Genomic DNA, 25,897 nt, shown 5'->3' with positions numbered 1-25,897 from the left:
CCCATATTTAAAAAAAAAAATTAATTCAAATTGGAGAAACCCATTCAGTTATCGACCACATCCTTAGCTAACATAATTTTGAAAATTATCACAAATTCAGAACGTTGCACACTGCCACATGAATCATAATTAATTATTAAAATAGGCGTTTACTTCTTGATCTCTAACTCCTAGTGAAACAAAAGTATAAGACACATTGAATTATGTTTTCAACCTGGATGCTATAATCAGGCCGTGCTGGACAACAGCTGTCCAGTCAGTCACACGTATTTGGAAAGATTACTTATTCGTAGTTAGGTTTAAGGTCAGGGTTGATTGTTATGGAGACTTCTCCGAAAGACTGCACCACATATCGACAAAGTATAGCAGACGATGTGCAGTCATGTGGCTACCTTATTAGCCCCACCGCCATTTATTCCTTTCCTTTAACCAATTTTTTAAAAAGCACATCTCAAAGCTCAGCAGAGGGGACTGGATGTCCACACCTGGCAGGCGAGTCTTCGGTGTCCACACAGACTTTGCTTTAGTCATCTATGTTCATCTCCACTCGTCTCCACAGTTCTCTGAAGTCTTTATCGTCGTAAAATATGTTGCAAAAATGACAGGCGGACACCACGTGTGACGTCAGTTCCTCCAGCTGCTCGGCTTTGATGGTGTCCCCTTGTCCTTCTAGTTTCTTGACTTTTTCAAAAATGACTTGGTGCTCCTTGAGCTGTGGAGACAGGTCGCCTTCAAACTGCTTCAGCAGCTACAAAGAATAGACAGTACAGGGGAGACAATGAAAGAAAATAAGAGGATTTACAAGTTTTGTGCACTTCTCGTACATCTCTTCTTTCACCAGGTGCATATTACAGGCGTTTCTAAGCCTTGCATTTCTGTCAGCCCTAAATAATATTTGGATATCATATATTACCACAAAAATTATATTTGTATTTATTCTTATACATATGCCACTATGTACAAATTCAGAATTAATTTCTTACTCTCTCTCTTACTCTCTCCCATCACGCACAGAGCAAACAGCAAGCAAATACACAATACACAGCAAACATACGCCCACATACAGTGAAATACACCTATACACACGTACACACACAGACTTACACCCATACATGACCCACCTGTTCAACCACCTTCAGGTAGGGGTCCACCTCGCTCCAACGCCAGCCGCCCAGCTGCATGCAATGCTCCGCACATGACAACACCATCAACGTGCCTGACGAGCTGCGGCTCTGCTGCCTGACATCAAGCACCTCCAGGACCTCCTGCAGGTAGCGACTCACCTGGCCGGCGTCATAGAGGGGCGGTGTGACGTACACATGGGCCAAGAACAGTGACACGTGACCGCGCTGTTCATGCTGAGGAGTGCACTTTGCTAGGATGCTCCTGGACTTCAGCAGATAGTCCGCCGCACTTCTGGAAGTCTTGTCTGTGTTAAAATGAGTTTCATCAATAAGTTCCGACATCAATCTCGTCGACTACTCGATGTTAATAAAAATTAAGATAAAAAGAAAAAAGAAGCATACATAACTAAATAAAAAGAGACTACGGGTGAAAAAAAGAACAAAGCTGACAATAAAAAATTAAAATAAAAACTGTACACGTCTTAGTATTTTGTGTTAACACCGTAAGGAGTTTTAACACTTAAAGACTGTACATAAACCACTGGAAACGACTTTTAATAGAAGTGTTGATAGTCACCTCAAGATGCAGACTCGTGCGAGGTTCTTTAGGGTTAAAGCTGTGTCGTAGTGCAGCCATCCACACTGTTTCCGAATCTCCAATGCATCTTGAAGGTGGACCTCTGCATCGACTAGAATTATGCATGCAACACAAGCCGTCACGCACGCAGACGAGTGCATACAGACAAACCCGAACATGTAATCGCACACACAGACACATAAACATACATCAATGAACAATAAATATATTAGTAAAATTGTGTTGTTAAAGAAACAGATGTAGTTTTAGAAAATATTGAAAGACAGGTATGAAGGAGAGATTTTTCTTTGTTTATGTCCACTTCCTGAGGATCATCGGTCAAAGGGAGTCATTATGAAGTAACAAAGAAGCTAAAACCGTTCACTACTTTTAAAAGTGTATAGATGTTTACCTCTAGCCGCCTACAGCTTAAGACATATTAAAATGCAGAAGTCTTGTATCACTGAACTTATTTTTGAAGGACAACAAAAGTGCTCAGTGCAAATCGCTGGAAATAGAGCATAAAGTGTCATAAAAACATATTCCGTACTTTATGACTAGGAGGCCCGAGAAATATTCTATTGTTGTTCTATTAAGCACACCTGCATTTGTCTAGAAAGCAAGAAGTGAGGAAAGCGACGTATTTCTAAAAATAATGTTCTCTACCGAAGGTGAATTAAGAGGAAAGATGCAATCCTTAGTGGCAGGTGAGAATGCCGATGTTTGAAGGCTTACATCGTTAAAACAAAACAGAATTCTGTACTCATATTTGGGGAATTATTATTTTTAAATGAACTTAACCCGATCATAAATGAAAAAATGTTGCACTCGGGTTGTTCTTTAAAGAAAAATTCTTCGGGAGTAGGGATTGAAATAGGAGTCCAATGTGTAGAGTTATTGACCGTAAATCTTTTACGCTGCCTTCAAAATAAATATAAGTACACAAAACTTTCTACGAAAATTAAAATGACAAAAGAACTTTAAACCTCTATCTATGTTTGTAAAGTAAGTACATCTGAAATTGTTTTTGAGGTAGAGCAATATTTGGCTGCAAGAGGCTTAGGAGTGTAGTCGGTGCCAGGGTCACCTATAAACCTTACAGGTCACGTGATGGATGTCTTACCATATTTTCCTCTCCTGCTGTACTGCATGCCCACGTTGATAATCAAAGGAACGAGGTCTGAAGGTGGTACGCTGAGGAGGCCTCTCCTCTCCTGCAGAGATTGTCGGTAAAAATGCAGCGCCAGGTCCTGATTGTCACTGCCTGTTATAGGAATAACACAAGTATTACATGTCCTTTAGGTTAAAATCATCATCATCGCCGTCGTTCTCATCATCATCATCATTTGTTCATCAACAGCTGACTAGAGTTCTTTGTCCTAATCTTTGACAATAAATAAATACGGGTGAGATAAATGGAGGTTAACCCTATGCCTAATCCAGATATACAAAACACCACGTATGCATTAGATACTTTCATTCAATTTCTTTTCTCATTTGCTCACTCGCTCTTTTCGTTCTATCGCGTTTTTTTTTCAACGTGGCAACCATCTTCTGAATGCCTTTTAAATAGTTAATAACATTCAGATGCTAGTGAAGAATAAAGGAAGAAAGGAAAGATGAAATCGAGTGTTTAATTAACGAGACCAAGAGGTCTACCTGAACTTCTAACCGTTCTATAATAAAATCGACTTTATCCTGAGTTCTACTGACAAGGCATTAACGAGTAGGATTAGTATATTACTATTTTTTTTTTTAAGAAAACCTTTTTGATCGCCATGCTTGTCACACATTTTAAACAGCAGATCTGTCACGAACCTTTCAAAATGCGCCCCCCCTTCTCTACCCCATGTCACGAATCTTTGTTTGCTGTCACAACAGGTTGTTAAGAACCCAGACACTCACTGCGTTCGTAGATGAGACCAAGGTTATTAATTAGTGTTGTTCTGTCTGGATGATAGGTCGTGAGCTGGGAACATAGCTCCAGAGCTTCTTCCACCAAATTCTTTGCCTCTGTCAGTTTACCTAACAAGACAAGATAATGGTCTCCCAAATTTCTTTATGCATATGATATATCTACATGACGCAAACACAAAATAAGTAAAATGTCTTTAAAAGAAATATGCAAATGACTCACACACACTCACACGCATAGAGGCATACACACATACATAAAGGACCCAAAAAGTAATGTCGCAACATTCCTGGACCTTGTCCCTGACGATGTGACACAGTAACACAGGTTCCAGTGAACATCAATGTCTTCAAATGCTCGATACCCCTTCTGCTCATTCAAAGAAATAATTAAAACAATAACAAAAATCAAAAGTAACATGACACGTATTCCTTGTTGTAAACATACTTTTGTCATAACCTTTATGTGTGTATGTGTATGTCTATAGTGTGAATATGTATAGTATGTGTATGTATATAGCTAGTGATACAGTAGCATTGCTACCAATACTCCAGTTCACGCAGTACTGATGTCTGCTCACCTTTAAAGATTAATGGCAATGACAGGTAGCAGCGAAGTCTGATGGGGAAGTACACCACCTGTGATTCATGAGCAGCGTCTGGAGAAAGGCCTCTCGCCATCTTGAAGTACCTGTCAACAGGTAGGACTATGGCATGTCACAGGGCACATGACATTTAGTTTTCGGTTAAGTAGTGTTAAAGAGGATAATCCTGAGAGGATGATCCGACATCAAGTTCAGAAAGAGGTTAGAACGTTGACGTCAGCATCAGTGGTGTTTTTCTGCTCAAATGAATGTTTGTAGCCTAACATTAAAAATTGCAGGTGCCTATTGACTCAAATTAAGTAATGCTAGGTTTTTTTTCTATCATCAGTGACTGGAACAAATACAGTCTGGAAGATTTTGGATAAAAAGCCTTGTGTTGCACTTAGTCTCGCTAATCTAGTTTGTACGACAGAATTTTGGGTACAAATTGACAACTATAGATAGAAACAAATAAAGCAAGACTGTTCACACATGCCAATCTCTCAACGATCCCACATGCAGCCCACGTACATTTCAATGCTCCTTATATGACAAGATACCTATAAGCTTCATCATGTTGACCCAGGCGGAGGTGAATAACACCGAGGTCAAACAGCATGCGCGCGTAATGTACACAAGGCTCTGCTTCTGACAGTTTGCTGACGGAATCTCTCACTCGGCCAAGAGCCTCGTCCCAGTCTGTGCCTGGAAGATAAAGTAATGTGAAAAATAAATACAGGCAGCCAGAAGTCTGTCCTCGTCACCCTGAGCTTTCATTTCTTTCATTTTTAGCACGAACTTGCATTACTGGACTGCTGGCCGAAGATTTTTTTTTCCAGTTTACTACTAACACGAGGCTGGTGTGTACAGAGCTTCCGGTTTAGTCACATTCATTGTTCGGGCTCGCCGAGACTAACAGTGGAGAAGTTCTCACGAGGCTAAGCGTTGGTCTCGGCAGACAGACAGCAGTCCACCTATACACGTCGGTGATTTTTAGAGACGATAGAGCACATATCGTCGAAGATGTGAATACAGCACACTGGCTGAAGTTTTATAGTGTGCTGTAAAAATATAGGCTTTCGTTTGGAGGTGCCAAATTTTCTTTAGGTTTTTCAATATTACGACTGCGGCACCAAACGGAGAAAGTTTTCCTGTCTCCATAACAACAGACCTTCATATTGGGTCATAGCATTTCCCGTCAAGCCCCACAGCACAGCATGGTCACGTGACGTCCCGAACATCTCGGCAGCGTGAGCCATGTCCTCCAAAAACTTCTTCGCTTCTTTGGGGAAACACCTGACGAGTAGTCTGTCCGCTGCCAGCGCCACCTGTCGACATGTCGTCTGCGTTAAACATCGGCAAGACATTAACTGTAACTAGGAAAAAGTGTTAGCAGTTGTAATAACAGCAACAACGACACTGAAACAGATACAGCAGCGTCATTCACCTCAACTTCAAAAGCAAGAACACGAAAATGGAAATGACAGCAATGCGGTTTTCAAAGACTGAAGAAATGACGGAAACTCTTAGTCTCTGAAAAAAAAAAATTTTAAACTGTCTCAATCTCATGTTTGCAGCATCCTAAGAAACGATACCGTATTTTTTTAAAGTGTCAGATAAACCTTCTAAACGTATAAAGTATGGATATACACGCGAAATTTTATTTTTAAATTAACGTTGCTGTGAGCAGGACTTAAGCTGTCTGGCAACGGTGAGCCTTTCGTCCACTTGAAACCTTTCCGTGTCGTGCAGCAGTTTTGTGACAGTTTACCTGGAGAAAAGCCGGGTACGTGTCTCTCGTGCAATGGATGGCCTGCCGCAGCACCCGCTCCAGACGAGGCCAGTCGCCGGCGACGTAACCCACCACCGTCTGCTGCGACTTCATCAACAGCTTGGTCTGCGCATGCTCCAGTACGTTTCCAAGGAACGTCACCACACGTAACCTGGCCTGGTGACGTCAGCGGTTTAATAATAATAATAGGAATAGACAAGTTAGAAATGTTTGCAGTAAGCCTCACGTACACTGTCTAGTCACAGAAAATCTATGTATTCGAATTTTTCTTTAAAAAAAAGAAAGCAGCCTCAGAGAATTAATTTTCGATAATTTCAGTGATATATATATATTTGGTAGGCAAACGATTACCCCCCTCATATCTTACCGGGTCGTCCGTCACCACGTGACTCAGTCGGGTGGTGGGGGACAGAAGCAGTGACTCAACGTTCTGCCGCAATGACCCCGTGACCTCCTGCGTCTGCGGGCAGTAGTGGGTGAGCATATAAAGCACGGTTTGCATCCTCCCAGCATTCTTTGTATCATCCTCCTGCTGCTGGCGGCAGTCCATCACGGCCTGTAGCGCCACCTGTGAGAAGTCGCCGGCCTGTAGCAACCGCGCCAGCTCCCTCACCTGCTCGTCGGTGTCCTTTTCCTCAGCCATCTCCATCGTCTAGTTACTGTGAAATGACTGGTGCTTGATGCTAAAGGTCGCTGCACGCAATCACTGCCTGTGTGTTCAAAAGTCCAGTGAGAACTGTTCTCGCAAACACCTTTACACGTGAGTTTTCTATCATCCTGGTATTGCCGTTGCCTACTCCTCAGAATAGCTAGTGAGATAAGGGTTATCTAACCCCCTTCCCGTGAAAAAACACAACTGACCACTGACAGCCTGTGTTGTTTAACCTCCTTACTGTCAAGTTATCTTACTGCGCTACACAACATAAACCCGGAACTGCTTTACACACTGGGACTGAAAGCACAACAGGAAGATGTTGAAATGTAAGAACATTGATGTGCAAGTACGGAGGAAAGGGGGCATGGTAGCATGGGAGGGGCCTTAGACAGGTGCAAACTGTGTACCTCCACAGGGCCGCTAAATCTCAGGGACCACCACGCCAATATATATTCAATGTAAAACAAAAAGAGAAAATAACGACACAGCTGACGGCAATGTGGCCGAAGAAATTGTTTCTTATTGAAAAAATTGTTTCAGCCCGCTGTCTCTACTAGTGTGACTAGAGTCGGCGCAGTAAGCTATATATAGTTTTATAACATTCTGCCGTAATGAGAATATCACGGGCCGCCACTTGGTTTTATTGACATCGTCGGGACAAGTGGCCACCGATTCTTTCTCTTCCCAGGGCCGCCACGACCCTGGAGCCGCCCCTGGTGGCAGGGAGGATATTAGTGGGATGAATGATAAGCCAAGGCTATTTCAAGGAGAAAGCGGTTGGTTCTGTTACATAGGCTTTGATTGTAAAGAAAGAACAGCGATCCCCGAAATGAAATATGAACCAAGACATTTGCGAAACGTCTAACTCTTGCTCCTAACGAACCAACAGGGAGATGTGGTGGTGAGGAAATGGGTTCAAGGGTCAAAGGTGAGCGATGTACGTTGTTCAGATGTTGATCCCACATAACTAGCTGGGGATGGGGTGATGGAGTCTTGTTCGATTAATTAAGAAAATTCTGGTCGTCATGAAACGTAATCGTCTGGTGGAGAAAGGTTAACCGCTCTCTCTCTCTCTGTCTACATGTTATGGAGAACATCTTTGTATACCCTCTTTATGTCGCCATCCTTGTCTTTCTGTGCCTGAATGGATGGTGGATACATAATGAATGCCAATATAACGCATGTAAATCGCTGTGTTCACCTTCAGTGTGTGTGTGTCGGGGGAAGAGTTGTTAACAAATAAACATCATTGCATAAAAGAGAGAAAGCCTGAGGTTCCTTACGTTTACTTTCCCACAAAATATTTTCTGAAATTACAGGTTGATAGCAGAAATCAAAGAACTCTTCTGAAAGACAGTCCTCTACATGCGTGGCACTAGCGCCCTTTGTCGTGGCTCGATTGTTGTGTACAAGCTCATTATCGACTTACGACAACCCGGAAGTGTAAGTGAGCATGCGCAGTAAACAACACTCGTGTGGCCATTGCGTATTGGCTCTTTCTTGGAAAAAACATCGCTAATCGTGTGAGTCATTGTGCAGTGAAGGTGTTGGGACTTCAGTTAGAAGTTGTGATGCCAGATAATCACAATACAGGAATCAAAACCAAAGTAGAGTAAAGTTTATTAAAATACCCCATCTACCAAAAAAGAAAAAACCAAACTTTCAAGCCGTGGAAGCTTCTGGAAGTTATCACTGGCTAGTGAGGGGTGGTAAACCGGCAAGAAGTCTTTTGTGAGATTCTGGAGAGATTCAAGTCAGTCTGTAGAGTTCTGACCACTGAGGGTCACCATTTGATACCGTGTCGTTACTCCTGCTGGCCAGTAGCTGTTTTGCTTGTATTGTGCTGAACCTCCGCATGTGGGGCCTGTAAATAAACGTTGTTTTTTTTTTTTTTTTTTTTTTTTTGTACTGTCCCTACGTATCTGTTTCTATTTTCTGAGGAGCGACTGGTATCATTGTTGGCACTGGGGGTTTGAATGCTTGTTGAAACTGTTTGACTGTAAGCGTAACGCGAAATTGTGTCTTTTATTATTGGCAAGTTCTGATGATGTTCAAGGATTGATACAATATTGCCAGTGCCACATGCTTTGGACTTTGCTAACAAGGACTGGATGACCAAGACATTACACATCAGCAAAGTCACCGATGATAATTTTTAAGGTCATCATCATTGAGACATATTTCTCATTTTAAGCTACACTTGACGCATTGTAGTCACACTGTCCAATCAGTCACATACATTCAAGATTACTTATTTGCATCTCGAGAGTTCGAGTTATGTGGATTATTGTGGAAACTTCGCCAGAAGAATGCGCCACATATCGACATAGTGAAGCAGACGATTTGAGGTCATATGACTAGCCATAACTTCACCCTCTGGTCTGTTATTTCTGTCATGCGCAAATTTGTTCCTTTTATTAAACTAATTTTCAAAAAGCACACCTGGAAAGGAGGCTGGATGTCCGAACCAGACAGGTGAGTCTTCGGTGTCCACAACTATTACATGAGATCAGAGACTTTGCTTTGGTCATCTCTGTTCATCTCCACTCGTCTCCACAGTTCTCTGAAGTCTTTATCGTCGTAAAATATGTTGCAAAAATGACAGGCGGCCACCACGTGTGACGTCAGTTCCTCCAGCTGCTCAGCCCTGACGGTGTCCCCTTGTCCTTCGAGTTTCTTGACTTTTTCAAAGATGGCGTGGTGCTCCTTGAGCTGTGGAGACAGGTCGCCTTCAAACTGCTTCAGCAGCTACAAAGAACAGACAGTAGAGAGGAGACGATAAAGGTAAATAAGCGGATTTACGAGTTTTGTGCATTTCTCGTACATCTCTTCTTTCACCAGGTGAATATTACCGGAGGCGTTTCTAAGCCATGCATTTCTGTGAGCCCTAAATAATATTTGGATATTCATATATTACCACAAACATTATGTGTATCAAATTATCCATACACAACTATGAAAACATTAAAAATTAATTTCTTAATCTCCTCTCTCTCTCTTCCATACATACGCAGACATGTGCAAGAAAAATACGCAATAATATACACATATAAACCCATGTGCGCACTGATGCAGACATCACTGCACAGAGAAGCACGCACGCGCACAGGAAGAAGACCACACATGCACAAACGTATGAACACGTGGACACGCAGCAAGGTACTAGCGCGCCCATATACATACACAGCAAATATACGCCCTCATAAAGTAAAACACACCTATACACACGTACACGCACAGACACGACCCACCTCTTCAACCACCTTCAGGTAGGGGTCCATCTCCCTCCAACGCCAGCCGCCCAGCTGCATGCAATGCTCCGCACATGACAGCACCATCAACTTGCCTGACGAGCTGCGGCTCTGCTGCCTGACATCAAGCACCTCCAGCACCTCCTGCAGGTAGCGACTCACCTGGCCGGCGTCATAGAGGGACGGTGTGACGTACACATGGGCCAAGAACAGTGACACGTGACCGCGCTGTTCATGCTGAGGAGTGCACTTTTCCAGGATGCTCCTGGACTTCAGCAAATAGTCCTCCGCACCCTGGAAGTCTTGTCTGTGTTAAAACGAGTTAAATCAATGAGTTCCGACATCAATCTCGTCGATTATTTCAATGTTAATAAAAAATAAGATAAGAAGGAAAAAGAAGCATATATAACTAAATAAAAAGAGACTACGGAGAGAAAAAGAGCAAAATCTTACAAAAAATGAATTAAAATAAAAACTTTGCACGTGTTAACACGAAAACATTTTGTGTTAACACCGTAAGGAGTTTTAAGCAAAAAGAATATTTATGTAATAAAACGTCTTTACTAAATGTGAATGACCGTAGACTCTTCCTTTGTTTCCTCAGGATGTTACACCTTTGGGGTCGGTTACATGAGAGATCCTTAATCGGACTTGGCATGAGGCCCACATCTTTCCGCACATCTTCCAAAATTATCCATTGGCTCGCGTGCATGTAAAATCTAGAAAAGGAGTTTCAACCCATTGGTTTCCAAGCGTTCTACTCAACTATTAAGATCCACACGTTGCAATCAAACCAGCGAGCTCAGACTGTACATAAACCACTGGAAACGACTTTTAATAGAGGTGTCGATAGTCACCTCAAGATGCAGACTCGCGCGAGGTTCTTTAGGGTTAAGGCTGTGTTGTAGTGCAGCCATCCACACTGTTTCCGAATCTCCAATGCCTCTTGAAGGTGGACCATTGCCTCGTCTGTAATAATACATGCAACACAAGCCGTCACGCACGCAGAGGAGTTTATACACACACACTGGTTGCACTCGGGTTGTTCTTTAAAGACAAATTCTTCAGGAGTAGGAAGGGACACAATAGTTCGAATTTACGTAGACGTGTAGAGTTATTGGTCGTAAACCTTTTACGCTGCCTTTAAAATAAATGTAAGTAAACACAACTTTCTACGAAAGTTAAAAGGTCAAAACAACTTAGTAACTCTACATATGTTTGTAATGGAAGTAAATCTGGAATTGTCTTTGATGTAGAGCAACATTTGGCCGCTAGGGGCTCAGAGTGTAGGCGGTGCCTGGGTCGCCTATAAACCTTAGACGGCTTAGAGGTCACGTGATGGGTGTCTTACCTAAACGTCCTCTTCTGATGTACTGCATGCCCACGTTGATAATCAAAGGAACCAGGTCTGAAGGCGGCATGCTGGGAAGCCCTCTCCTTTCCTGCAGAGATTGTCGGTAAAAATGCAGCGCCAGGTCCTGATTATCACCGCCTGTTACATGAAATAACACAAGTATTACATGTCCTTTAGGTTAAAATCAAAATCGTCGTCGTCGTCCTTGTCATCATCATCATTTGCTCATCAACAGCTGACTAGAATTCTATGCCCTATGTTTTGACAATAAATAAATACAGGTGAGATAAATCGAGGTTAAGGTTAACCATAGGCCTTTTCCAGAACAGGTATACAGAACACCACTTATGTATTAGAGACTTTCATTCAATTTCTTTTCTCATTCGCTCACTCACTCTTTTCGTTCTGTCACGTTTGTTTGGGCGTGGCATCCATCTTCTGAATGCCTTTTAAATAGTTAATAAAAAATATATTCAGATGCTAGTGAAGAATAAACGACAGACACACGAAGAGCTTCAGTGTAAGTTTGAGTATTTTATTACCGAGACCAAGAAGTAGTTTGTTGACGACACACCATCTTGATAGCGAGGGCCTACCGGAACTTCTAACCGCTCTATAATAAAATCAACTTTACGGTAATCCTTACTTTGAGTTCTATTGACCATTTATTTGCGAGTAGGATTAGTAAGTACTATTATTATTAAAACAAACTTTTTGATTACCATGTTAGTGACACATTTTAAACAGCAGATCCGTCACGAACTAGTATTACTGGACTGCTAGCAGACGATTTTTTCCAGTTAACTGCTAAAACGAGGCATTAGACGACAAAGCTTCCGCTTTATTTACATTTCAGATTAACTGGCAGGTGTTTGCAAAGCTTCCGGCTTAGTCACATTCACTGTTAAGGCTCGCGGAGACTAACAGCAGAGAACTTCGCAAGAGGCTAAGCGTTGGTCTCGGCAGACCGACAGCAATCGACAGCAATAAACGTCCATAATGTCACGAATGTTTCGTTTGCTGTGTCACAACAGTTTATTAAGAACCTAGACACTCACTGCGTTCGTAGATGAGACCAAGGTTGTTAAGCAGTGTTGTTCTGTCTGGATGATAGGTCGTGAGCTGGGAACATAGCTCCAGTGCTTCTTCCACCATCTTCTTTGCCTCTGTCAGTTTACCTAACAAGACAAGATAATGGTCTCTACAATTTCTTTATACATATGAAATATCTACATGACGCAAACATAAAATAAGTAAAATGTCTTTAAAGAAATATATAAATGACTCACACACACACACACAAAAGGCACACACACACATATATATATATAGGGCCAAAAAAGTAATGTCCCAACATTCCTGGAACTTGTCTCTGAAGCTGTGACACAGAGTAACACAGATTCCAGTGAACATCAATGTCTTTAAATGCTTGCTCGATGCTCCTTCTGCTCATTTAACGAAATAATGAAAATATAACAAAAATCAGAAGTACCATGACTCGTTTGTAAACATGTTGTAAACATGCTTTCGTCACAACCTTTATGTGTGTATATATGTATAGTGTGAATATGTATAGCATGCATACTTTTATATAGCCAGTGATGCACTAGTATTGCTACTAATACTTCAGTTCACGCAGTACTGATGTCTGCTCACCTCTAAAGATTAATGGCAATGACAGGTAGCAGCGAAGTCTGATGGGGAAGTACACCACCTGTGATTCATCCCCATGATCAGCGTCTGGAGGAAGGCCCCTCGCCATGTTGAAGTACCTGTCAACAGGTACTACCATGGGTGAAAGGTCACAGGGCACATGACGCTTGTTTTTTTAGTTAAGTAGTGTTCAAGAGGATAATCCTGAGAGGATGACCCGACATCAAGTTCAGAAAGAGGTCAGAACGGTGACGTCAGCATCAACGGGTGTTTTTCTGCTCAATGGCATGTTCGTAGGCTAACATTAAAAATTGCAGATGCTTATTGATTCAGATTAAGTAGGACAAGATACCTATAAGCTTCATCATGATGACCCAGGCGGAAGTGTATAAGACCGAGGTCAAACAACATGCGCGCGTAATGTACACAAGGCTCTGCTTCTGACAGTTTGCTGACGGAATCTCTCACTCGGCCAAGAGCCTCGTCCCAGTCTGTGCCTGTGAGATAAAAGAAAGTGAAAAAATAAAAATAAATACCAAATTTTCTCTAGGTTTTGCTATAATACGACTGCGGCATTTAAAGAGGGATTACTCCAATACAGGGCCCTTTAACTTTTGACCAGTTATTGAAGATAGCGTTATGTATCTGCTTGTTTCAAATTCTTCCTATTTACTACCGGCTTAAAGTTTTCAAAATAAACGTAGTTTATAAAGAATAATAAAGTGAATCCTACACATAAACCAGTAACGTGCATTATTTTATTAGTAAACATTTCCCAGGCATTCAACTGGAGCTTTTAACTCTAAAGGCTAAATATAGGGAAAGTTTTCTTATCTCCATAACAACAGACCTTCATATTGGCTCATAGCATTTCCCGTCAAGCCCCACAGCACGGCATGGTCACGTGAAGTCCCGAACATCTCGGCAGCGTGAGCCATGTCCTCCAAAAACTTCTTCGCTTCTTTGGGGAAACACCTGACGAGTAGTCTGTCCGCTGCAAGCGCCACCTGTCGACATGTCGTCTGCGTTTAACAGCGGCAAGACATTAACTGTAACTACGAAAATGTGTTAGCAGCTGTAATAATAACAACAACGACATCGAAACAGATACAGCAGCGTCATTAATCACAACTTCAAAAGCAGGAACACGGAAAATGAAATGACAGCAAAGCGTTTTCAAAGACTGAAGAAATGACCGAAACTATCAGTCTCTAAAAATTTCTTTTAAACGGTCTCAATCCCATTTTTCACGAGAAAAGATACTGTTCTTGCTTGAGTTGGACGTGTAAGGCATGCCTATACATGTCACGGACGCCGCTCTCTCTCTCTCAACACACACACACGACGTCCGTACGCGTTCGTTCACACACAACACGATTGCCCGAGGCTGTCCACAAGATGTTAATGAGTTGCTGAATGGCTCAGGATTTCACAAACTTCAAGACACATATGCATAAATAATAATCCGCCTCAATACAATATTCTATCGGCGAAACAGTTATGGGCACATGCAATGTTTACAATCCGGGGTCTTCCCCGATCAATCACACTTAAATAACTCTTAATTTTAATTCTTAATCATAACCTCCACTCTTAATCTCAATTCTTATCATGTGGTTAATAATCGCACCAGCAGTCATTTAGTACTTTACTCATAGATCTCATTTACATTTTGTTGGCGACAAGAAGCCGACTGTACACACAGTTCACACTGTACACACTGTCTACACACTGCTGGGCGCTTCACCGAAAGCAAAAAGATCAGATCTAGACGAATCGTCGATCACAAGGGCGCTACCTACCTCAATCGCTCGTAAACAGAAAAAAAAAAAAAAACCTTGGCTAGGCAAAAAATTACTTCTAGCATATACGCTCACATTAACACTCACACGACATCCTTCCACTCTCATGTCCGCCAATGTCGTCTGCGCCCCTCTCTTTTTCGCTAGAGTGATCTCCCTTTCCTCGCTGACGCTCTCACTCATCAATACATGTTATTTACCATTGTAATTTATAAACAGCGAAGGGATTAAATTGACTTTAAAACATGGAGGCACGGACTGATATGTGACAATACATACAAAATGTTATTTTTAAATTAACTGAGCTATGAGCTATGTAACTATTAACTGAGCTATGAGCTATATGTAAGCTGTCGAGGAACGATAAGCCTTTCGTCCGCTTGAAACCTTTTTGTGTTGTGCAGCAGTTTTGTAACAGTTTACCTGGAGAAAAGCCGGGTACGTGTCTCTCGTGCAATGGATGGCTTGTCGCAGCACTCGCTCCAGACGAGGCCAGTCGCCGGCGACGTAACCCACCACGGTCTGCTGCGACTCCATCATCAGTTTGGTCTGCGCATGCTCCAGTACGTTTCCAAGGAACGTCACCACACGTAACCTGGCCTGGTGACGTCAGCGGTTTATTATTATTAAGGGTAGACAAGTTAGAAACGTTTGCAGAAAGCCTCACGTACACTGTTTAATCAAAGAAAATATATGTATCCTAATTTTTCTTTTTTAAAAAGAAGCCTCGGAGAATTATTTCTCGAGAATTTCAGTGATAATTTTTTTTTTGCTAAGCTAACGGTTACCTTCTCATATCCTACCTGGTCGTCCGTCACCATGTGACTCAGTCGGATAGTGGGGGACAGAAGCAGTGACTCAACGTTCTGCGGCAATGACCCCGTGACCTCCTGCGTCTGCGGGCAGTAGTGGGTGAGCATATAAAGCACGGTTTGCATCCTCCCAGCATTCTTTACATCATCCTCCTGCTGCTGGCGGCAGTCCATCACGGCCTGTAGCGCCACCTGTGAGAAGTCGCCGGCCTGTAGCAGCCGCGCCAACTCCCTCACCTGCTCGTCGGTGTCCTTTTCCTCAGTCATCTCCATCGTCTAACGAGGGTTTTCTCGCACGAGCTTGTCTGGCTGGAAAAGCTGGCTCACCTTGCTGACTCTGAACACGTGACAACTTAAATTGTTAGACACGATTGTTATGATTCGTATATTCAAGTGATAATAAATTATATTCATAAATGAATGTTGATGACATGTAAAGCGTAAATGAATATGGTGGTGGTCGTCGTCGTCCTCGTCGTCGACAAAAATGATAAAAGTAAGCACTAAATAATAAAATGAGGTAACACAGGATATTAATATAACATAACACTGATATTACTATGAAATAGCACCGGATGTTAACGCGAAATATCTCTGGAGCGGTAACTATGAAGCGAGGGTAAGTCTTTGCCCTAGGGCAACACAGGGAACTCAAAGACAAGCGTCTTTTTCTATATAATTATAAACCGATATTCAGACCCCAGACAATGAACCGTAATTATAAGGAGGTGGAAAAGATGCCCTGGGGTAAAGTAACATGAAATAGCTCCCGTTAGGTTTTAACATTGGAAACAGGACGATTTTCATCGGGTTTCCCATTTTCCCACAGGGCAAAGACTTATCCTCTATTTATAACTACCGTCTCTGGACGTTGAATCAAGTAGAATTTGGTGTTAGCATGAAACTGAACTGGATGTTGCTGTGAAATGGCAGGTGGTTGATACTAAAGATCGCTGCATGCAATCACTGCCTGTGTGTTTAAAATTCCAGTGAGGACTGTTCTCGCAAACACCCGTTGTCTACTGCGCAGGAAAGCTAGTGAGATAAGGGTTATCAAACCCCCTACCCGTGAAAAAAACACAACTGACCACCGACAGCCTGTGTTTGTTTAACCTCCCTCTTAATGTCAAGTTATCTTAGCTACACAACAAAAACCCGGATCTTGTTTACACACTGGGACTGAAAGCACAACAGGAAGATGTTGACATGTAAGAACATGCACATGGTCACTAGCGATGTCAAGTTGAACTGAAGATTCAAAATCAAAGAGATGTAAAATTATCCGTCTGAGCGTCCCTATGGTCTTATCTCCTTCCGTTGTTAATCGAAACGACTGTCGACTTCTGGCAACAACGGTTTGTCCTCCTGGTTTGAGCTGAGTACAGTCACGAGTCCCTCAGACAAGTGGAAACTTGTATCACTGACGTGTAGATACGAAGGAAAGGGGGCATAGTGGCAGGGGCACCTGCACCAAGCCGCCAAATCACAGGGTCGCCACGCCAATATATATTCAATATAAAACAAAAATAGAAAATAACGACACAGCTGACGGCAATGTGGCCGAAAAAAATGTTTCAGCCCGGTTCTGTTACGAAGGCGTTGATTGTATAAAAAGAACACCGATCCCCGAAATGAAATCTGAACCAAGACACCCGAACCAACAGGGAGCGGTGGGGGTGTAGAAACGGGTTCCAGGGTCAAAGGTGAGTGATGCACGTTGTTAAGATGTTGATTCCACATAACTAGCTGGGTAGGGTGGTATAAAGTTGCTGGATTAATTAAGTAAATGTAACATCTTGTCAAAAGTAATCGTCTGGTGGAGAAAAGTCCTCGTGTTAGCCACTCTCTCTCTCTCATTGTCTACATGTTATGGAGCACATCTTTGTATACACTCTTTATGTCGCCAACCTCGTCTTTCTGTGCTGGATGGATGGTGGTAACATAATGAATGTCCATATAATGCATGTAAATCACTGTGTTCACCTTCAGTGTGTGTGTGGGGGGATGTAAACAAATAAACATCATTACACGAAAGAGAGAAAGTCTGAGGTGCCTTACCTTTACTTTTCCAAAAAATATTTTCTGAAATTGCAAGCTGATAGCAGAAATCAAAGAACTCTTCTGAAAGACTGTTCCCTACATACGTGGCACAAGCGCCCTTTGTCGTGGCTCGATTGTTGTGTACAAGCCAATTATCGACTAACGACAAGCCGGAAGTGTGAATGGGCATGCGCAGTAAGCAACACTCGTGTGGCCATTGCGTGGTTGGCCTTTCTCGGGAAAAGCATCGCTAAATGAGTCATTGTGCAGTGAATGTGTTGGCGCTATTGTTAGAGGTTGTGGTGCCAGATAATCACAACACAGGAATCAAGTAGAGCAGAGTTTATTAAAATACTTCATCCACCAAAAAAAAAAAATGCAGAAAATTCTGTTTGTCAAGATAATAATGGATTGCTCCTACAGAATGCATGTACAAACAGTGGGAAATTCATCTTCACTCCACGGCTTCACATTACTCTCATGAAATTTAAACTACACCCGGCGCTGACTAGACTTCCTGTTTGTAATTATTGTGCATTAGCCAGTCCACATGTCCTCCGTCTCCCATGCATCAAACTGTAAGTGTCTTGTGACACTAAATCAGTTCTAAAAATTGTCGCCACCACCAGGTGCAATGTCATGGCACAGCTTGTTTATAATGACAGCCGCCATCGTACAGCGTCTGTTACTTTCATGTGACTAACTTAACTCCGCCCCCTGCTGCACCATGTATGTAGCATAGATTTGTTCCTTTTATTAAACTAATTTTTAAAAAGCACATCTGGAAACGAGGCTGGAAGTCCACACCAGGCAGGACAGTCTTTGGTGTCCACAGCTGTTACGTGAGGTCAGAAACTCTGCTTTGGTCATCTATGTTCATCTCCACTCGTCTCCACAGTTCTCTGAAGTCTTTATCGTCGTAAAATATGTTGCAAAAATGACAGGCGGCCACCACGTGTGACGTCAGTTCCTCCAGCTGCTCGGCCCTGATGGTGTCCCCTTGTCCTTCGAGTTTCTTGACTTTTTCAAAGATGGCGTGGTGTTCCTTGAGCTGTGGAGACAGGTCGCCTTTAAACTGTGTCAGCAGCTACAAAAAATAACAAACAAAAAAGACAGTAGAGGCGAGACGATGAACGCAAATAAGCGGAGTTACGAGTTTTGTGACACGACCCACCTGTTCAACCACCTTCAGGTAGGGGTCCATCTCGCTCCAACGCCAGCCGCCCAGCTGCATGCAATGCTCCGCACATGACAACACCATCAACGTGCCTGACGAGCTGCGACTCTGCTGCCTGACATCAAGCACCTCCAGCACCTCCTGCAGGTAGTGACTCACCTGGCCGGCGTCATAGAGGGGCGGTGTGACGTACACATGGGCTAAGAGCAGTGACACGTGACCGCGAAGTTCATGCTGGGGAGTGCACTTTGTCAGGATGCTTCTGGACTTCAGCAAATAGCCCGCTGCACTCTGGAAGTCGTGTCTGTGTTAAAATAGGTTGCATCATGGGGTGAAATGTGAGTTCCGACGTCAGACTCGTCGATAATTTCAATGTTGATGATAAAAAGATAAAAAGAAAAAAGCAACAAGAAGTCATGAATGAACGTGATATGAGGCACCGTGGGTCAGTTGCACACTTAGCAATGTCGACTTGCACCTCAAGCCAGCGATTTAAGACTTGGTTTAAAGACCACGCATGCAACCAATTATCGGAACCGACTTTTAGAGGAGGTGTCCATAGTCACCTCAAGATGCAGACTTGCGCAAGACTCGTTTGGGTTAAGGCTGTGTTGTAGTGTAGACACCCGTATTGTTCCCGGATCTTCAAGGCTTCTTGTATGTGCGCCATTGCCTTCTCTGTACCAATGAATGCAACACAAGCAGTCAAGCACGCGAATGCATACACACAAATCCACACATGTAATCGCACATGTGTACATGCACGACACCAATAAACAAATATGTGTTTTCCTATTAGATTTTGTTTAAGTAGCATAATAAGTGTCCATTCAAGTGTAGTTTTGGAATTACTGAAAGACATGTATGGAGACATCTTTCCTTCTTGGGGATTATCAGTTCAAGTGATGTTATTATCACTGAAATTATCTTTAAAGACTAATTCTTCGGGAGAAGGGAGGTAATTAGTAGTTCACTTTTTAGACTGGTGGAGTTATTGTCCGTGAACCCTTAACGTTGCCTTTAAAATTAATGCAAGTACACAAAACATTTTAAGAAGGTTAAAACGACAAAACAAAATTATCTTTGATGTAGAGCTATTGGCCGCTAGGGGCTATGAATGTAGTCTGTGCCAGGGTTGACTATTAATCGTACAGGTCACGTGATGGGTGTCTTACCATAATGTCCTCTCCTGCTGTACTGCATGCCAACGTTGACAAGCGTAGGAACCAGGTCTGTAGGCGCCATGCTGGGGAGCCCTCTCCTTTCCTGCAGAGATTGTCGGTAATAATGCAGCGCCAGGTCCTGATTGTCACTGCCTGTTAACATGAAATAACACAAGTATTACATGCCCTTTAGGTTAAAATCAGTAATAAAGGTTGTTAAGAGCCTAGACACTCACTGCGTTCGTAGATGAGACCAAGGTTGTTAAGCAGTGTGGTTCTGTCTGGATGATAGGTCGTGAGCTGGGAACATAGCTCCAGAGCTTCTTCCACCAAATTCTTTGCCTCTTCCAGGTTACCTACCAAGACAAGATAATGGTCTCTACAACATTTCTTGATACATGTTCTATATTTATATGACACAAATACATATCTGACGTATTATATATTGTCAACTAGCCAAACGTTTGATACAAAAAATTATCTTAATAACTAAAATTTGTATCGATAGCTGCATATAATTCTTCCCCACTCACTCTCTCACACACACAATGGGCCAAAAGTAAGTACTTCACAAGAATGTATGTATTCCTAAAACTTGTCACTGAATCTATCACACAAAGTAACACATTCCACTGAACATCAATGTCCATAAAGGCTTGCTCGATGCTCCTTCCATTTATTCAATGAAGTAATGAAAAAATAACAAAAATAAAAAGCGCCGTGAACCGTATTACTCATTGTCCACCCACTTTTGTCATAATCTGTGTGTGTGTTTGTGTGTTATAGTGGTGCCTTAGTATTGCTACTAATACTTCAGTTGAAGCTGACGTTCACCTTTAAATATTAATGGCATGGACAGGTAGCAGCGAAGTCTGATGGGGAAGTACACCACCTGTGAATCTTCCACGTGGGCAGACTCTTCAGAAACGTTCCTCGCCATGCTCAGCACCTGTCAACAGAGGCCACCACGGCGCAGGGCACAAGGCGTTTATTTGTCAAATGACTGAGCTGACTAGTGTGCAAGATGATATTTCTGAGAGAATGAACCCCAAGTCTCGTCCCTTCTTCAGATACATACCTACCGACAGCATCAAGTTCAGAGGTCAAAACAGTGACGTCACCTATATGAATATGATTCACCTGACCTAGTTACCGTGTCTCAAATGAGCAGCAGCGAAACCATGTGTGTTTGAGATATCAATAGATGATATAAGTGGGTGTTTGTGAGATAAGTGAGTGTTTGTGAGATAAGTGGGTGTTTGGGATATTAGTGAGTGTTTTTCTGCGCTATGGCTAACACCTAAAAGAGTAACGGAAATGTGTTTCGTCAATGCACACATGCAAATCTCTTAACGACCCCAAATGAAGTCCCCGTATATTTTATGCTCTAAATACGACAAGATACCTATAAGCTTCATCATGTTGACCCAGGCGGAAGTGTATAAGACCGAGGTCAAACAACATTCGCGCGTAATGTACACAAGGCTCTGCTTCTGACAGTTTGCTGACGGAATCTCTCACTCGGCCAAGAGCCTCGTCCCAGTCTGTGCCTGGAAGATAAACGAATGTGAAAAATAAATACCGGCACCCAACAGTCTGTCCTCGTCACCTTTAGGTTTCATTTCTGTTTCGTTTTTAGAAACGATTTTAATCGAACACATATTGTCGAAGATGTGAATATGTCTGAATTATGTCTCATACAAGGATACAAACACTAATATGTGCCCTGAAGACAGCTCAAGAAAACTAAACCTTGTCTCGCTGCTTTAACAAATCAAACTGCCTGAAGTTTTATACCGTAATATAAAAATCCAGGCTTTGGTTTTTAGGTGCCGATGATTCTTTTGATATTTAAGACAGTACACCAAAAAGGGATAAGCTCCAATGAAATTTTTATCAGCTTTTGACTAGTCGGAGTTGTTAGAGATGTATCTGTTTGAATAAAAATGTTTCTATGTTCTACAGGCTTATAGCTTTCAAAGGAAGCTTGATTATCAAAGAATCATATATAAGATCATTTCTACCAAGAAACCAGTAATATTTATTTATTTATTTATTTATTTTTTAGAAATTAACATTTTCAGACATTCGATTGGTGGTTTTAACGCTTGACGCAATATGGGAGATGGGATAAATACATCTTTTGTTGTCTCACTAATTACAAACCTTCGATTTGGCTCATAGCATTTCCCGTCAAGCCCCACAGCACGGCATGGTCACGTGACGTCCCGAACATCTCGGCAGCGTGAGCCATGTCCTCCAAAAACTTCTTTGCCTCTTTGGGGAAACACCTGACGAGTAGTCTGTCCGCTGCCAGCGCCACCTGTCGACATGTCGTCTGCGTTAAACAGCGGCAAGACATTAACTGTAACTAGGAAAAATGTGTTAGCAGTTGTAATAACAGCAACAACGACATTGAAGCAAATACACCAGCGTCATTCCCTACAACCTCAGAAGCAGGAATAATAAAAAGAAATGAAAGCAAAGTGGTTTCAAAGACTGAAGGAATGGTCGAAACGCTCACGAAACCATCTTAATGTTTTGAAGCGTTTTCAAGCTTATTGGAGATTTGAACAATCCTAATGATGAGAAAAAATTCCGTTCTTACGTTTTCAGATAAAACTTCAGTTCCTTCCTGACCTTTTGCCGAATATTCTTACTCAGACAGTCCGCATACCTTTCTCTCAACTAGACCTTCCTCAAAAGAAAAAAAAAATGCAAAGAAACAGAGGACGAAGACGTGCGATACATCAGATAACCAATGAAAGTGAGCCGTCTACCCTGGAACGAGGACACGCAGGTGTAAACATTCACAGGAGTGATCCAAGACAGACTGACAAGGATTCACCTGTCAGGGTAGTGAACGCTTACCTGCAGAAAAGCCGGGTACGTGTCTCTCGTGCAATGGATGGCCTGCCGCAGCACCCGCTCCAGACGAGGCCAGTCGCCGGCGACGTAACCCACCACGGTCTGCTGCGACTCCATCATCAGCTTGGTCTGCGCATGCTCCAGTACGTTTCCAAGGAACGTCACCACGCGTAGCCTGGCCTGGTGACGTCAGCGGTTTAGTCCAATCAAACGTCAAGACAGCGTTAAGTGCATTCAGTCACGTGCACTCAACAGTCCAGTCAGCGGGTTGGACAAGTGAGTGTGGTGTGAACAATGTGATTTGCGTTGCTATTAAGTTAAAAGTTACATGCAACAGCGCAACATCAATCCATGAAGTCAATTCAGTGAAGTTTAGTTAATTTTGTTAGAGTTTTCATCCTAATGTGCTTGAAATAGGGGAGGAATACGATAATCATATAGATATTTAAGGGTGAAGGGGGTGGTCCTGCAATAGGAAGGAATTTAAACGGTTTAAGTCTTTGAATTTGCAAGCATATCTAGGTGCTAGTCTCGCCAACTGTTAAAAGAGGCTTTGAAAAATGAATATGGTATTTCAGTAATTCTTGTCGGAAACAGGTTAGAGTTTATTTGCTGGAGATGAGAAGGGAAGCCATTTAAAAAACGTTCAATGAGTATTTCAGTCTGGATTTAAGTAGGTCAGTTCTTGGAATAACGATAATCAGTATACTGTCTTTTCCCAGAAAAAATGAATTTTTTTTATATAAACCCTCACTATGCAAACAGTTAACCCCCTCATGTCTTACCTGATCGTCCGTCACCACGTGTCCCAGACACCTGGCGGGGGCAGAAGCACTGGTGCGAGGTTCCGCTGCAATGACCCCTTGACCTCCCGCGTCTGCGGGCAGTAATGGGTGAGCATATGAAGCAAGGTCTGCATCCGTTTATCATCTTGTTGTTGCTGCTGCTGCTGCTGCTGGCGGCAGTCCATCACGACCTGTAGCGCCACCTGTGAGAAGTCGCCGGCCTGTAGCAACCGCGCCAGCTCTCTCACCTGCTCGTCGGTGTTTTCCTCAGCCATCTCCATCGTCTAGGCGAGGGTTTTCTCGCACGAGCTTGTCTGGTTGGAAAATGTGCTCACCTTGCTGACTCTGAACACGTGACAACTTAGATTGTTAGACACGATTGTTACGACCTGTATACTCTAATTACTATACCACAATGATGGTATACATCATTTGGTGTTAACATGAAACTGAACTGGATATTATTGTGAACTGCCGTTGGTTGTTAATATAAAAGAACGCTACATGGGATCACTGGCTTGTGAGTTAAAAAGTCCACTGAGGATTGCTCTCGAAAACAACCTCCTATGTTTGTTTTACACCACGCAACATCCTGGTATTGCGGAAAATCTCTTACGATAAGCGTTATAACACACAAACACAAACACACGACTGACCGCCGACACCCTGTGTCTATTTTAGGTTCATCTTATTTGTTCTTGCCGTGTTATCTCACTGCGATATTCGACAGAAAAACCCGGATCTGCTTCACCCACGTTGACAGCACAGCAGGAAGATGACGAAATGTAGAAAAATGTCCATGGTTCACAGTAAGATATTGAAATGTCTAAAATGTAGATGGTCACTAGTGATGGCAAGTTGAGCTGAAGATTCACAGTCAAAGAGATATAGAACTATATAATGTATAGATGTACATGGCTCACAGTAACGATGTGTAGAAGTGTAGGTGGCTGAAAGCAATGAGAAATTCAAAAAGGGACCAAAGTTTTGCTGTCTTGACCCTGCAACCTGGAACAACATACCTTTCTCTATCCGATATTAAAAATTCTTTAAACACACAGCTCTTACGATTTGTGTACCAGCCCTAAACTTGGACCCCCACCCCCACAAATTCTTTCTGTCAGTTGTTGTCTACGTTAGAATGTATCGGCTGACTGGATGGAGGGAAATGTCTTGAGTGTTAATTTTTTTTTTAAATGCCATGAACTCGTCGTGGTCGTTGTTATATCGTTCACAACTCAACCTCATGATTACTCATATTTTCTCCACTCCAGAATTGACGACCTTGTGCCCCTAGCAATAATAATGATGCTGATCCTTATTATTGTTCTTATTATTATTAAAGTATTTTGAGTCCACATTGACAGTGGGGAAGGCAATATAGAAATCGTATTATTATTACTAACAGCGAAATGCACCACTAACAACCCGTCTTAATGACCTTAACTGTTTTGGTTTATAACCAAGATGACTTCCGGTAACAAGGGTTTATCTTCCAGGTTCATGGCGAGTACATTCACTAGTCCAGATACTCAGACCAGTAGAAACTTGTGTCGCTGACGTGAGGGAATGGAGGGGAGGGATATGGGAGGGAGGATATTCGGGAGTTTCCAGCTGAGCCATCAACCAAGGCTATTTTACATTTTGATCTATACCTCCATCTTTCCTGCCAGGTAAATGAAACGGTCAGACTCTGTAATACATTCCACATGTAGTTGGATCTGAGACATGGCGTGTGACAAACACCATCACCAACAAGATACAGACATTCGTCAACAGATGACTGCGCCACATCCTCAACATCAGATGGCCTGAGAAGATCTCCAATACAGACCTGTGGGAGAGAACCAACCAAAAACCTGCCAGCCAAGACATCAAGAAGCAGAAGTGGGGCTGGATGGTCACACCTTACGAAAGCCACGACGATTTAACAAGACAAGCTCTGGGCTGGAACCCACAGGGGAGGCGCAGGGTTGGGAGACCCAGACAGGACGTGGAGGAGATCAGTTCACAGAGAGGCGGAGACAGCTGCATGACATGGTCCCAACTGGAAAGGGATGCCCAGGACCGGGTCCGATAGCGGGTTGTGGTGTTGCGACCCTATGCTCGACTGGGGGTGAAAAAGGAATGATAATAATAAGAAGAAGATAAAAGCCCCTAACATAATGGTGTATGGTGAATGTGGATGCTTCCCGCTTTTTTATAAACTGCTATGTTAGATTATAAAATCTTGGTTGAATGTTCATTTTTTTCAGAAAATAATTGTCCCGGAAATTTCTGAAAAAATGCTTTACTTCAGCCATCTATAAAAAAAAATTACGTGGGTTCATAATTTCATGATTATGT

The 25,897-nt window shown here is 42.6% G+C and overlaps 3 protein-coding genes across 6 annotated transcripts; all 3 read right to left on the bottom strand.

Moving 5' to 3' along the window:
* Positions 1–606: 606 nt before the first annotated feature.
* LOC112575016 lies at positions 607–24,071 on the bottom strand. 3 transcript variants are annotated; one of them, XM_025256498.1, is made up of 11 exons: positions 23,800–24,071; positions 6,359–6,604; positions 5,971–6,147; positions 5,371–5,527; positions 4,760–4,904; positions 4,197–4,306; positions 3,607–3,726; positions 2,825–2,965; positions 1,702–1,813; positions 1,122–1,429; positions 607–748 (listed from the first exon to the last, which is right to left on the bottom strand). In XM_025256498.1, the coding sequence occupies exons 1-10, from the start codon at positions 23,830–23,832 to the stop codon at positions 1,354–1,356; spliced, it is 1,317 nt and encodes a 438-aa protein (XP_025112283.1). In that variant the 5' UTR covers positions 23,833–24,071; the 3' UTR covers positions 607–748; positions 1,122–1,353. The 3 variants fall into 3 exon arrangements, with proteins under 3 accessions (XP_025112283.1, XP_025112282.1, XP_025112281.1); XM_025256497.1 differs by having other exon boundaries at positions 6,359–6,634; positions 23,827–24,069; XM_025256496.1 differs by lacking the exon at positions 23,800–24,071 and adding an exon at positions 9,089–9,217 and having other exon boundaries at positions 6,359–6,701.
* On the bottom strand, positions 8,816–17,733 carry LOC112575012 (kinesin light chain 4-like). Of its 2 annotated transcripts, XM_025256489.1 has the most exons (11): positions 17,577–17,733; positions 15,510–15,855; positions 15,130–15,306; positions 13,755–13,911; positions 13,257–13,401; positions 12,908–13,023; positions 12,310–12,429; positions 11,249–11,389; positions 10,755–10,866; positions 9,898–10,204; positions 8,816–9,394 (listed from the first exon to the last, which is right to left on the bottom strand). In XM_025256489.1, exons 2-11 carry the CDS (start codon positions 15,789–15,791, stop codon positions 9,146–9,148), a joined length of 1,806 nt encoding a protein of 601 aa, XP_025112274.1. In that variant the 5' UTR covers positions 15,792–15,855; positions 17,577–17,733; the 3' UTR covers positions 8,816–9,145. The 2 variants fall into 2 exon arrangements, with proteins under 2 accessions (XP_025112274.1, XP_025112275.1); XM_025256490.1 differs by lacking the exons at positions 15,130–15,306; positions 15,510–15,855; positions 17,577–17,733 and adding an exon at positions 14,794–14,904.
* On the bottom strand, positions 17,996–23,759 carry LOC112575013. Its single transcript, XM_025256491.1, has 10 exons — positions 23,552–23,759; positions 22,770–22,946; positions 22,065–22,221; positions 21,298–21,448; positions 20,733–20,842; positions 20,135–20,254; positions 19,911–20,051; positions 19,302–19,413; positions 18,733–19,039; positions 17,996–18,645 (listed from the first exon to the last, which is right to left on the bottom strand). The coding sequence occupies exons 2-10, from the start codon at positions 22,884–22,886 to the stop codon at positions 18,397–18,399; spliced, it is 1,464 nt and encodes a 487-aa protein (XP_025112276.1). The 5' UTR covers positions 22,887–22,946; positions 23,552–23,759; the 3' UTR covers positions 17,996–18,396.
* Positions 24,072–25,897: the final 1,826 nt, after the last annotated feature.

Source organism: Pomacea canaliculata, linkage group LG11 (genome assembly GCF_003073045.1).
Source record: "Pomacea canaliculata isolate SZHN2017 linkage group LG11, ASM307304v1, whole genome shotgun sequence".
In the NCBI taxonomy this organism is placed as follows: domain Eukaryota; kingdom Metazoa; phylum Mollusca; class Gastropoda; order Architaenioglossa; family Ampullariidae; genus Pomacea; species Pomacea canaliculata.
Note: the sequence above shows the minus strand (reverse complement) of the source record. Positions and strands in the feature narration are given on the sequence as shown.